The sequence below is a fragment of the Neoarius graeffei genome, chromosome 11 (genome assembly GCF_027579695.1).
Source record: "Neoarius graeffei isolate fNeoGra1 chromosome 11, fNeoGra1.pri, whole genome shotgun sequence".
In the NCBI taxonomy this organism is placed as follows: Eukaryota; Metazoa; Chordata; class Actinopteri; order Siluriformes; family Ariidae; genus Neoarius; species Neoarius graeffei.
Genome location: NC_083579.1, coordinates 54,681,586 through 54,696,104, shown reverse-complemented (window position 1 = coordinate 54,696,104; position 14,519 = coordinate 54,681,586). Strand labels below are relative to the sequence as shown.

The 14,519-nt window shown below is 43.5% G+C and overlaps 1 protein-coding gene across 1 annotated transcript in view; it reads right to left on the bottom strand.

Annotated features, from left to right (window-relative positions):
• peli2 (pellino E3 ubiquitin protein ligase family member 2) overlaps nucleotides 1–14,519 on the bottom strand; it is a 65,189-nt gene that overhangs the window by 37,684 nt on the left and 12,986 nt on the right. Inside the window, exon 2 of the mRNA XM_060934243.1 lies at nucleotides 5,945–6,074. Coding sequence (XP_060790226.1) covers nucleotides 5,945–6,074 — 130 coding nt within the window. The remainder of the gene's footprint in view (nucleotides 1–5,944; nucleotides 6,075–14,519) is intronic.

Sequence of the window (14,519 nt, the reverse complement as noted above, 5' to 3'; positions counted from 1 at the left end):
CAGCCCAAAATATGTTCAAATCCGCCAAAATGTACTTAAAACCGCCCAATCTGGCAACACTGGAAGACACGCAGTTCTGTTGTTGTTGATATTCACCATTTTGGAAGCGCAAAATACCAGGATGCAAATTATGCAATGCCCGTATGTAATCAACTCTCCTCACGCGTAGCGAGTCTACCCCTGTAGCGTTCAGACGTCCCATTTTATATCGGTGCTGCCCCGCAAACTAGCATTTACTCCGGAGTAAATTTCTTAAACCACCTCCCGAGCAGGGTTAGATTTGCACCGGTTTAAGCAGCTTTCAGGGGCTACACCGGTATAACTTTGTACCGTGTGAACGCTCTACTGGGGCAGCCCCGGTGCTACACCGGAGTAAAAGTTGCCGTGTGAACACCCCTTATTACAGCATCTCATCTCATCTCATTATCTCTAGCCGCTTTATCCTTCTACAGGGTCGCAGGCAAGCTGGAGCCTATCCCAGCTGACTACGGGCGAAAGGCGGGGTACACCCTGGACAAGTCGCCAGGTCATCACAGGGCTGACACATAGACACAGACAACCATTCACACTCACATTCACACCTACGGTCAATTGAGGCCCTGTCCACACGGCAACGGATTCAGGTGACTCTGATAAAATTGTTTATCGTTTCGGCCTGGCGTCCACACGGCACCGGCGTTTTGGGTGCCCCACAACGATATTTTTTGAGAACGGGTTCCAGAGTGGAAAAATCTGGCAACGGCGCCGTTGCGAAGTCGTCTGGATGAGTAGAACAGATTTGTTTACGATGACGTCACAACCACATGACTAGAACAAGCAGCACTCTCGCTGTTTTGTATGAACCACTGCATTGCATTCACTTTTGTATACAGCTTTTCTTTTAAATAAACAAGTAACTGAACCATTTCTTGAATTTCTTTTTTTATTGGATAAGACTGCTTTTCAAAATGTTCACACACAATATAAAAAGTTATATAAATTATATAAAAATGCTTTTCAAAATGTTCACACTCAATAAGAAAATTAAGTTATATAAAACTATGCACACTAATAAAACTAATTTGTACACACAGAAGGCACGATTTCCTCGCGTAGTCGCAGCCATCTTCTTCTTGTTGTGTGTTTGTTCCTGAGTGCGCTTCACACCGGGTAGAAGAAGGGGTTTATGCGCATGCGTCTACTTCTTCTATTGTTCTGGTGTCTCCGATGGGACCGTCTTACAGCACACGTAGAGGTGTGGCATGTGTATTGCATCGTTTTCAGCAAGCGTTGCGTTGCCATATGTACCTGATATTTTACTGATCTGTTGCCCATGTGGACGCGATATTTTTTTTAATAAAATCTTGTTGCCGTTGTCGTGTGGATGTAGCCTTAGAGTCGCCAGTTAAACCAACCTGCATGTCTTTGGACTGTGGGGGAAACCAGAGCACCCGGAGGAAACCCACGCGGAGAACATGCAAACTCCACACAGAAAGGCCCTCGCCAGCCACAGGGCTCGAACCCGGACCTCGAACCCGGACCTTCTTGCTGTGAGGCGACAGCGCTAACCACTACACCACCATGCCGCCCCCACAGTTCATTACTTTGAAAAAATCAGACAGTTGAAGGTAAACGCCGCAAAATCCCAAAACAGTACTGTTAAAAAGTAAAGGTCCGTTAGAGTTTCTAAAGCTTTCAGGTTTCAGTGTTGGGGACATTGAGCCTCGTTTATCAATCTTTTAGTAGAGTTGGGCGTTTGCGTAAGCTAAAGTGAACTAAAAATTTCCAATTCACATTTATGCGAGTTGAAGCCAATTGTTTACATTGGTTCGTATTGTCTGTAAATTTAAACACACCAATGAATACCAAATTTCTCATGTAAATCAGGGGCGTAGCTAGGATTTTTCGGGGGGAGGGGGGTCACACACTGACTGGCAGCCTGAGTGCATTATGTAACAAAAAATAATTACCGTTGCTAGTTTTAGGCAGCTTAGAAACCGGTTCTTCCATTATTGCTGTTTCTTCCACGTTTTCTTGATGTTGTGTTCTAGAAACGGCACTAAAACTTAGCTTCGAAGCCACAAAATGCAACTTTGACGGAAAAAATATATAATAAATCGCTTACCTCTCTTCACGTCGAAAGAAGGAGGAAAGTTTTGCTTGTTTTGACATGGCAAATTATTAACACAAGAGGAAATACTTGTAATTCGCAACTAAAAAGACTGCAGCTACACTGGCAGCTTGAACATGCTTTCTAGTGAGATCGTGTTACGCTTGCGCAGAACGGTGTCAGTCCTGCGCGCCTTAGCACGTGCACCTGAAGGTGCGCCTTGGGCGCGCGCGCCTAACGAGCTCCGGCATGTGCGCCGTTAACAAAGAACACCTGTCTTTAATCAATGAACTATGTTTGGGCTATTTAAGGACTGCGCCCCTGCAAGGACGATGCGAAGTATTACACCGCATCTAGGAATGTGAAAAATCTGAAAAATTAATTTCTCCATTCGGAAAACCGGAGAGTTTCAAGAGTTTTGTCAAATATCCGGATTTCCGGGTAAATCCGGAAGACTTTCATCTATACAGATATCACTTCAGTGTAGTGAAGCTTCATTCAACGTAGAGTAACTGGTAGCTTAGATCACTACTTGCTCCAAGTAGCTCACCCAACACTAGCTAGATGACAAGAAAATCTCATCTCATCTCGGTATCTGTAGCCGCTTTATCCTGTTCTACAGGGTCGCAGGCAAGCTGGAGTCTATCCCAGCTGACTACGGGCGAAAGGCAGGGTACACCCTGGACAAGTCGCCAGGTCATCACAGGGCTGACACATGCCCCTTTTCCACCAAAGCAGTTCCAGGGCTGGTTCGGGGCCAGTGCTTAGTTTGGAACCGGGTTTTCTGTTTCCACTGACAAAGAACTGGCTCTGGGGCCAGAAAAACCGGTTCCAGGCTAGCACCAACTCTCTGCTGGGCCAGAGGAAAGAACCGCTTACGTCAGAGGGGGGCGGAGTTGTTAAGACCAACAACAATAACAAGACCGCAAAAGATCGCCATTTTTAAGCGACGAGAAGCAGCAGCTGTACAAACGCGAAGTAATTTATTATTATTGTTGTTGTTGCCGCTGCTGCTTCTTCCGTGTTGTTTTTGCTTTGATATTCGCGCCAAGGTTTATGCAAACGTAGCGCCGTAACTTCCGTATACAGCGACGTAACTGACGTATACAGCGACGTAATGACGTATACAGCGACGTAACTGACGTATACAGCGACGTAATGACATCTACAGCGACGTAATGACGTGGCTCCGCTTAGCCCCGCGAGCTATGGAAAAGCAAACTGGTTCTCAGCTGGCTCGCAAGTTGAACGAGTTGTGAACCAGCACCGGCTCCGAACCAGCCCTGGAACTGATTTGGTGGAAAAGGGGTAACACAGACAACCATTCACACCTACGGTCAATTTAGAGTCACCAGTTAACCTAACCTGCATGTCTTTGGACTGTGGAGGAAACCGGAGCACCCGGAGGAAACCCACGCGGACACGGGGAGAGCATGCAAACTCCACACAGAAAGGCCCTCGCCGGCCACGGGGCTCGAACCCAGAACCTTCTTGCTGTGAGGCGACAGCGCTAACCACTACACCACCATGCCGCCCTGACAAGGAAATAAAGCGTTATTTTCGAGTACTAAACCATGAGCCCACAAGGAAGAAACATTGCCAAATGAAAAAGGTGAAACAAAATGAAAAATTTACAGATATCTGAAAATATTTAAGGTTTGGATTTTGTGTGCCCTATATACAACATTCATGTCCTTTGCCAGTCACATACAGTACCTGTTTACGTGAGGAACTGCACTACTTCATGTTTTAGAGATAACAGACTTGTTAATGTGTGCGCTACAGTTTTATGGCTAGTTCTACAAAATTTTATGGTGCGTGTTATCAACCTCTGTAGCACTTTACTCTTTCCTCACAAAGCTAACGTACAGCCCTGCGTCGTGTTTAGATCTTTCAGTGTTTCATCACGACCCATCACATACTGTATTACAAACCTGTGTCAGACAATTGTTGTAGTGCAGCAGAAAAGCTCTACGTTGTCAGGAAATAGTGACTTTAAATCCTAACCGTGTCACAGCAGCAAGAGAGCTGCAGATGTCTCAGAGGAAGCAAGTGTTAGCCGTCACCCTCCTGCAGCTTCCCGCTCTAACACTGCAATTCGAGAATTACATTTTTAACAAAAAGGGGTTACTTTGTGTACCGTTCATCTCTGGCTTCCTTCTGCATTAGCTCGTGGTGCAGCTGGGGAAGGGTAGCCTGACCATAAATATCCGCTCCAAACCAGTTACCCACCTCCATACAACTGTTTTAAACAGGCTTACACTCTTCTACTGTAAGTAGACATATTTAAAACAGACGCATCAACGGTTCCTTTTTTTTTTTTTTGCTAGAAGAACCCCTTTCAGTCAGGTTACTCAGTCTGCGTTTCATGACCAAGAAGTTAAAGTGTATGTAATGCCTTACTGTAATGCTTTAAAATGAATATATCTCATTAGTAATGACCAAAATGAATTAACAAAGCAGGGGGAAAAAATTATATGAATTATTTGTTATTTATTATCAAGCTCAAAACTATCGATAAATCGCAGCTTCCGGATCCCGGAAAAAGGCAGACTTGCCCCAGGGCTAATCTCGCATGACGTCACGCACGGAACCCCGGTTATCTGGGTCATTTCGGTTCATCTGACTCCGTCCTTGTTTGCTCACTGAAATTGGATATTGTTGTTGGAATCTTACAAAAATAACGATGTGAAAAGCGCTGAGTTGTGTTTGGATGTTCAAATTCATATACAACAGGACATTCAGTTCGCAAATTTCCAAGAAACGATACTAATCTAAAGCGACAGCTGGTGAGGTTTGTGCAAATGAAGCGGGCAGATTTCGTGTCAGCTACTAATAATAAACCTGATTCATCAAGTGTTCATCACCACCAGAACGACCACATGGGAATTAACCCCTTCAATGCTCTTGGACAAGTCACGTACGTCATGAAATCTTTTATCGTTGTGCCTTATGACGGAAGAATGTTTTAGGCATTGACTGTAATTCATATGTGCCACTGTGAAGTAAAAGTAATGTGCCATGTAAGGTACATAAAAGGAGGCGTTTATGACGAGTAGCATACGTCATAAGGCATAGCGGTAAAAGATTTCATGACGTACGTGACTCGACCAAGGGCATTGAAGGGGTTAATGGAGCAAAAAAGAAACCCATTTATTGAATGACATTTGATCTGACATTTGGACAGTTCGTCATTCCCCTATTATCACCCACTCATATTTTCTTTCAATAATTAGACTGAATAAGCGTACATTTTAAAGATTATATTTCTGCATTTAGTGAGATACATGTAAATATTTTCCCTATATTTTGCAGTGGCCAGCTTAGAATAAAAATCCACAAACCAATCTGTTTTTTCAATTCTCTCTGGCTGGTGGTGCGCTATCGGTGGTGAGTGGGACTGTCGTGAACTGAGTGAACTGGCAGTTTCTCGTCTTGGGGGCTCGAAAAGATAACCATTTACTCCGGAATATCCTCGATAATCATCTGCTCCTTCATCCGACATATAAGAATCCCAATCACGATCAGAATTCTCTCCAAAACGTGATTCCATATCGAGACTGGTCTAACCACTGCTGTGCACGGGAACGAAACTGATACCTGGATAGTTACACGTGTGACGTTATGCACCCTTTCGGGATCTTCCAGCGCCAGTCATGGCAGATTCCGTGACAATCGGCTGATCTTACTGATTTTCCATCAAGTTATGGCGTTTTGGATCAGCTATGGTTTGAAAACACATGGTCAAACCACATAATGATTGTAGCTTTGTACAAGGAAATAAAAAGTGTGGTTTAGGGACATTAAATTCACTTTAAATCGTATACAGGAAGGTATTGCAGAATTGCGAGGTACCTTGCTGGCCTGTGGGTTGTTGAGGATGTGCACGGTGCTTGGTTTGACGCCGTTGGCCTTGACTCTCTTGTAGAGGGCGAACCGGCTCCTCCTCCTTCCACGGTCTCCATTGGGGAGGGATCCATTGTACCTGTGTATGAATGAGAGGGAGCTCAAATTTTGGGGTCATGTAATAAGATGCGGCAGGTCAAATGACATAATTTAAAGTGATACAATGCATGTTTAATTACTTGGCGCTGAAAGTACTAGATGTTTGTGATAAAGGCACCTCCATCACAAAAGCCACAACTCACTGATTTTGAAACATCAACAAAAATTCTGCAGTGTTAGAAAAATTGCAAAAACTGCCTCCTGCGTTTACTGTGGGTAATCGCTTTGTCGCTGCTATACAGTACAACAGGTTTTTTCCTTACACACCACATTCTAATAATTGCAGTAGTGGACAGGTGCAATTAAAGATGCCTGCATGGTTATATTCACATTAAAGCACAACAGCATACATGTTGCACTAAATCCTGTGTCAGTAAAGGACACCGGTCCTTTAGAGACGAAAGAACAGAGCTACACATGGAAGGTAGGGATAACACATGACCAAAAAAAATACATGTGTTGTAAGAAAAGCCTTTACTTTAGCCTTTAAAGGGCATATTCTGGACCAATTTCGTTTTTTTTTTTTTTAAATAAGAAAGCATGCCCCTTTACACACTCACCCAGAAGGGTAATTTTGCACAAGGCCATCTGTCTACAGCAGAAAAAAATAAAATAAAACGCGTCTGGAAAAATCCCAAGGGAGTCTGGAGCCAGATTCGTGACGTTACCTGCGGAAGCGCCAGCAGGCTGCGCGAGCTTTGCACGGTTTCAGTGCACAGCCTGTGTAGACCAAGCGCTCCTATTTCTCTCTCATTGTCCGGTCTTTTGGAAAACGATGAGTACTAATCCCATCAAGATTGGTGTTGCTACACCCTCCTACGATACATCTGTTAACCATTTTAATAATTACGCGATAACGTTGAAGAAATTTGCAGAAAACCACCAGGTCGTTTTCTCATAAACAAACCAGCGCTGACGTAGGATTCAGAGGGAGGCGTCCCGCACGCGACGTCACGAAAATCAATGTTTGCCGGGAAATCCAAATGCCAAGTTTTTTCAGAGGCGGACCAATTCGCCTCAAATGGCTTAATTTCAACTGAATTTTTCTGGCATTGCGCAAGGTAAAAAAAATTGCAGAATGTTACAGATATTTGACCAAAGTTTAACATAAAATAGGAGAATTACATTGATCTTGCCCCTGAATTTACCCGTGATATGCCCTTTAAGCTTATGTTGGTCGACACTGTCCTTCATGTAGCTCAGTGAGCATCCTGGCCATCTCCCCACAGTGGGAGACTAGTGAGTAGTATTAGTTGACTAGTCTAAGCAACCCCAAAAGACCAGTGGCTTGTGGCTATGCAACAAAATATTTGGAACGGTTATTATAGAAGGCTGAAACAATCTGCAGAGCTTACGGTATGAACTAGCGCCTAGACAGGACGCTTCGGTAGCCGGCTTCTCGGCTTAACAACAATATAGTTCTGTTTGGCTGAAAAAGTCCAGTTGCGATTATATTCTTCAATTTGCTTATAAATGAAACATATTTTCCAACCTCTATGGAAAACATTTTACAGTTCAATCCTGCCCACGGGATACAGAGCATCTATACTGTATCTTTTCTGCACTTTTCTGGCCACAAGCTTCAGAATCTTGTGCTGGTTTCTAGTAAGGGGGAAAAAAATGAACACCTCATAACAAGAAGCTTTTCACATGATACAGTCACTGAACTGAACAAATTCAGGAAATCCCACCTTTAAAAGTTATGAAAGAATTTTCTCGAAAGCGCTTGGTGGTAAGTAAACAAGTTAATCCCCTCCATCTGTTGGTTATACATATCACTCAGGTTTCGAAAAGGTTTCGAGTCTTAAACTCACTCAACAAAAGGTACTAAAGGAACCAAAGGGTACCACATTAAACAGAATAACAAGTAAGAACTCATGCATGTTCATTGCTAAGAACAGTTTGCATTCAAGTCACCATCATTGAACAGTTAATAACTTTAATAAGTTTAAGTCAAGTCAACTTTATTGTCAAATATGCTATACATGCTCGACATACAGCACAGATGAAATTTCAGTCCTCTCTGATCCACGGTGCAAACAGGCAAAGCAATAAATAAAAATAGAACAATTGAAATAAACAATATAAACACTCTAGATAAGAACTAGACATAGAATAAACACTCATATATATATATATATATATATATATATATATATATTTATTAGTGCTGTCAAAGTTGACGCAATAATAACGCGTTAACGCGATCTCAATTTATCGCGATTAAAAAAAAATAGTGCCGTTAACACAAATTCTAATTTGGCCCTGCGAGTCACCCGTAGTTCCTGTTGAGGCTTTTCGCGCGCTGCTTCAATAAGAGTACGTGTGAGTGATGGAGAAAGGCATAGACATATAAACATCCTCGCCACCATATTGGATGGGGCAAAGTGGAGATTCTTCAACCGTCTAGACAGTAGCCGAGAATAAAGATGCCTCATTCATGTGCTGCGTTTAACTGTACCAACAGGTTTACCGTCCAAACGAGATCACATGGGATTACCTTTCACAGGTGAGACTGGAAAAATACTTTTCAATACTGTTCCTTCAGTCTTCAGTTTCCCAGCTCATCTCCACCGGGTAGGTGTAGAGTTATAAGCAGTGAGAATTAGAGAATACAGTGCCACACTTTTGCCGCTTTTCCACTACAAACGCGGCTGAGTTGGGCTGAGCCGTGCCGTGCTGAGTCGAGCTGAGTCGGGCTGAGCGGGGCTGTTGGAGTTGCATTTCGACTACAACCGCGCTGAACCGTGCTGGCTGGAAGTGGGTGGACACATTGGGTGGAGTTAGCGAAAGTGGGTGGACGTTACGTGATGTCGTTAAGCAGCGCAAACAGTGACATCAGTGATCTTTTAAGCGGTAGTCTCACGACCCGAATAGTAAACAATAAACATGGAGGACATGGAGTCGTTAGTGTTGCTGGTCTTGGTGCTGTGGCTTGTTGTCACCGACAACGCCAACAGATACTGGCAAGAGCGTATAGATGAGGCGAGGCGAGGCGCATAAGGCTTCATAATTCTCGTAATTCGTAATTCTCCTTCTTCCGGGTTTACGGTGTTTACAGATCCCAGCGTGCTCGCGGGGCGTGTGTGGGCATGTGAGGACACTCTTCCTCACCAATCAGTGCACAGGGGAGTGTCTCCTCACGCCCCCAGCCTCACTCGGCACGGTTTGGCTCGCTTCAGCCCTACTCCAAAATGGTGCGAGTTTTAGGGGCTAAGCAGGGCTGAAGCGAGCTGAGTCGTGCTGTTTTTTGGTAGTCGAAACGCGAGCCGTGTCGGGCTGAAGTGAGCTGAAGCGAGCTGAAGTGAGCTGAAAAAGGGTAGTGGAAAAGGGTCATATGATGAACGTTTTTGAACGTATGATGAATGTTTTTATTTTTGTTATCTGTTTTTTTCTTCTTTTATGGCAAATACTTCTCTTCAAAAGAAACTAATGAAGAGTAAAATAAAACATTTTTTTATTTTCACAGTGATATGCACTTTATTTTTCATCCCTTGGTTTTCTCATCTAATATGGAAGTTATGGATGTCAGTGGCTGTGACAAGACGTGTTATGCTCTGCAATAAAAAAAAAAAAACATTGGTACAAAGCAAGCCCATTCACTTTTTTATGCTGATAAGAGAATTACAATGGTTTTTCATGTGACAAAAATGTGCGATTAAATTGCGATTAATCGCGAGTCAACTATGACAGTCGCGACATTAATCGCGATTAAATATTTTAATCACTTGACAGCACTAATATATATACACAGACACATAAATTGGAGCAAATAAACAGTCAAGGGCACTTGAGGTATAGCAGGTAAACATGAAATAAGCAGTATAAACAATAAACTAATAGCTGTTAAGATGAGGTAGTGCAGAATAGTGCAAATGAGCGACGGCAGCAGGCTGAAGAGGCTGTGAGATGGGTGGGTGGGGTCACCTGCAATCCTGATGGCTTTGCGGGTGAGGCGGGAGTTATAGATATCCATTAGAGAAGGGAGAGAGAGACCAATGATCCTCTCAGCTGCTCTCACGATGCGCTACAGAGTCTTGCAGCAGGACACGGTGCAGGCGCCGATACTCATTAATTGCGCAAACGTTCCTGTTACACCATTAGCACTTTCTGACTATACAGGACACAGTTATAATAAAGAAATTATTTTTAATCACGCTATCTAGTGTCAGCCAGATGAGGATGGGTTCCAGAGGGAGTCTGGTTCCTCTCAACGTGTCTTCCTTATGTTGTATCCAGGAGTTTTCCCTCGTCACCGTGACCTCTGGCTTGCTCATTATGGAGAAATTTCATCATCATCATCATCATCATCTCATCTAGTCGAGCTAGCTCGGACAAGCATCCCATCACGCCATCCATTACGATCTTGCATCAAGATCGGCAGATCTTCAGGTAGCCAACTGGTGTCTCTACATAGTTGGTCAATGTACGTAGTGGCTGGTCTACCAGCTCGGTTTTGGCCATGACAAGGAATCCATAGCAAGAGGTCACTTGCAAGCTCTTGTTTTGCTCGCCAGCAGTATCCAGCAAAACGCATTCTATGCTCACGTAAGGTAGATGAGATTTCAGGGATCAATCCATAGAGCTGTGCTTTAATGGGATGTTGTCGCCAAGAGATGTTAAGGACAGTTCTCAGCATCCGAGTGTAAGTGCCAACGAGTTTGGATTCGAGGGTATTAGTCAGAGTCCAAGCTGTGGCGCCATACAACAGAACTGATTCTACTGTGGCACGAAAGAAACTGCGTTTTAGGTCGTCAGATAGATCTGATTTCCAGACTATTTGCATTTTGTTCAAGACTGCCCAAGCTTTAGCTATACGAGATTTCACATCATGTTTAGTGGAGTTGATTTCGCTTCCGAGATATGTGAAGGATTCAACAGCTTTGACTGGTTCTCCTGATAAAGACTGTACTGAACCCTGCTGGTTGAAGCTTACGTGCTCCGTTTTAGAGGCATTAACATACAACATAGAGCTGGGTGATAAATCGATTTTATCAATTAACTCTAATTTACAGTTAAGGATGATGTGTTTTTATGAAAATCGGTTTTCTCTCAGATTTGGGCGGCACGGTGGTGTAGTGGTTAGCACAGTCGCCTCAAAGCAAGAAGGTTCCGGGTTCGAACCCAGCGGCCAGTGAGGGCCTTTCTGTGTGGAGTTTGCATGTTCTCCCCGTGTCTGCGTGGGTTTCCTCCGGGTGCTCCGGTTTCCCCCACAATCCAAAGACATGCGGTTAGGTTGATGTGGGTCAGCCTTGGGCTGAGGTGCCCTTGAGCAAGGTACCTGACCCCTGACTGCTCCCCGGGTGCTCTGGTGTGGCTGCCCACTGCTCTGAGTGTGTGCGCGTGTGTTCACTGCTTCAGATGGGTTAAATGCAGAGGATGAATTTCACTGTGCTTGAAGTGTGCATGTGACAAAGGTTTCTTTAAAAATAAAGGTTTCTTTTTTTAACTTCCGCCACCGACGCTCCCCTCTGCGCATGCGCAGAATGGATCGGGCAGCAGGGACGGATCGGGCACTGACACTATAGCCCTCCTCCCGCACGCTTGCCATACACACACACACACACACAAACAACATGGCAGCGATTGAGGGAAAGCTGAAACTTGTGCCCAAGAAAAGAGTAACTTCCTCCGTGACCTGGAATTGGTTCGGTTTTGTGGCATCGGACGCAGACCAAACAAGTCCTCGTTGTAAGGCGTGTTTGAAAATGGTTGCTTCCAAAGGAAGCAGCACGACGAATTTATTCCAACACCTTAAACAGAAGCATGCGGCGGAGTGGGAGAAGTGCTGCTCCCAGTGGAATGAAAACAGCCGCAGCACGAGCGCACCATCCACAGTAAAGCAAGCAACCGTCCCTGACACATTTTCGAACTGTGTGCCTTATGATCAGAATGGGGCACGGTGGAAGGCAATCACAGATGCTATCGCGATGTTTATTGCAAAAGACATGGTGCCCATACATCTCATCTCATCTCATTATCTGTAGCCGCTTTATCCTGTTCTACGGGGTCGCAGGCAAGCTGGAGCCTATCCCAGCTGACTACAGGCGAAAGGCGGGGTACACCCTGGACAAGTCGCCAGGGGTGCCCATACATATGGTGGAAAAGTCGGGATTTTTTTCCTATTTTGTCAGTTTTATCGAAAAGGACACAATTTTATTTATTATTATTTATTTTTTTCGGTCCAAATCCTGCGCTTTGATTGGCTGGCGAGCGGGTCTGTATCCTACGGCACGGACCCCGGTTACAGACCTCTGGCGACATGCTTGTTCACAACAACAACAAACATAGTAGCATTTTTTTGTCAATATTTATCTTTTTTTAATAATATTTATTTATAATATCAAAAATCTTATAAATTTTTGCCAGCATTTCTCAGGAGAATAGCATTAATTTTGCAGCATGGACAGTGATAACGAGTGTTCACAGCGAAAGCGAGTTTTACTACCCTGAGGAAGAAGAAATAAAATAAAACATTTCAGGAGAAAACTAAAAACCTCTAACTTGCTAACGCCGAGCAAAAACATGGCTGAATCCTGAATAACTCCTATTTGTATACATAGGGGACTACATAGGCAGCCAAATGTATTTTTTTTTCCTGCCATAGAAGTGCACTTGTATACCAAGGAGGAAGCAATTTGCATTACAGCCGTGAATGAGGATTCAAAATGGCGGCTCGCCTCGGCTCGGTTTTCCCTTCCGGGCGCTCTCGTTTTCTGTTAGAATTTGGTAAAGAAAAAAATATATATTATGTACCAGCTTAAGGTCGGTCCGTATCATGAAATACCGTGACCTCGGCCTTGAATGAGGGCCTCGGTCAGTACTTTCAAGACCTCGGTCACGGTATTTCACGATACGGACCTCCCAGCTGGTAAATAACATATATATATTTTTTGAGGGGGCTTTTTTTTTTTTTTACGTTTGAGAGTGCATTGTGTCAGTGCCAGTTTGAAACTAAGCTACGTTGGAGAAAGCTTTCTAAAAGTTACTGTATGTTCTCACTATTTACAATGGCATGGTCTGCCATCTCATCTACAAGCTTGTTTTTTGGCTTCTTTTTGGTTTCTGGTTGCACTTTAACCCCAAAGGGGAAATTTAAGTGAAAACAAAATAAAGGTAAAACTTGTTTTGAACCCGGACTCTCCCTGTGCAATACTATAATGTGCAATACCCAGACTCTCCCTGTGCAATACTTATAATGTGCAATACCCCACTCCATAATGTGGAACACAACACTGTACATAGCACCTTTTTTTTTTCTTTTTTTCTTGCATATTTTATATTTTATGCTGTTTGCACTGTGATTGGAGTTGCTTTTAATCTCATTGTACATGTGTATAGTGACAATAAAGGCATTCTATTCTATTTCTTTGTCATCTGTAGTTTGATTTTTAGTAGGGGGAAAAAATCGATTAAAATCGAAAATCGGATTTTTTGTGAAAAAATCGAAGATTTTTTTTTAGGCCATATCGCCCAGCTCTAGCCCAACATCATTAGGCCATCCTTAAAAAAATCCGTTTCCTGTCCACCAGGTGAGCAAAAAATTTTTCAGTCGGGAGGGAGGGATTTTTTTTATATATATATGGATGGATAAGAAATCGCAATGCTGTGTTTGCTTTTTCTTTCAGTACTTTTTTATTACAAAAGCAGACACATTTAATAAAATATGACAGTTTAATCAACTGAAACTTGTACAAAAACTTTAAGTTAGCATTTTAAATGCTGACTGCAACATTTACCATGCGCAGAGCTGATTCAGTTCTATATTCTGCGCGGAATGCAGGGCTTTCCACAAGCGCCGGCTGCCGGCCATACAGCCGACTACACAATTAAGTCCAGCCGGCTACTTTAATGAGTATTATTTTTGTAGCCCACAGGCTCTAAATATGAATTTTCGATTTTAATAAAATTAAATGTTTATCTAACGGACTGACAATAATGTCAAACTGAACCGCATTCATTTAAGTTGTGATTCGCGCTGTTTGTACCGATAATAACCACAAATTCCCCGCCGACTTTGTTGATTAAGGGAGAGTAACTCATCCGCGGCCCCGACATGCGGTGTGTGCGCGCGCACTCGGCGGAGGCAGTAGTGTGTTGGGGCCGTCGGAGGGAACAGAAGCAGAGATAACGCTCATTTTGTCTCCAGTAAACCAGTCTTCTCTCGTTCAATTACGTGCTGGCATCAAAAGACACCGTTGGTTGTAAATGAACCCAAACTGAGTGGTTGGAGTGTATTTTCAGACACAAATGGAGAAATGTTGGCTGAGTGTTTAATTGTGTAGCCCCACTGCAGACCGTTGTCGTTGTTAATTCATAGCATGCTCAGCTGCGTGAATGTGTCATGCACCGAAAATAAGAGATTTACAAGCGAGGAACGCCTCATGATGCAATACGCAAGAAAAGAAAGAAGATTTACTGCCAT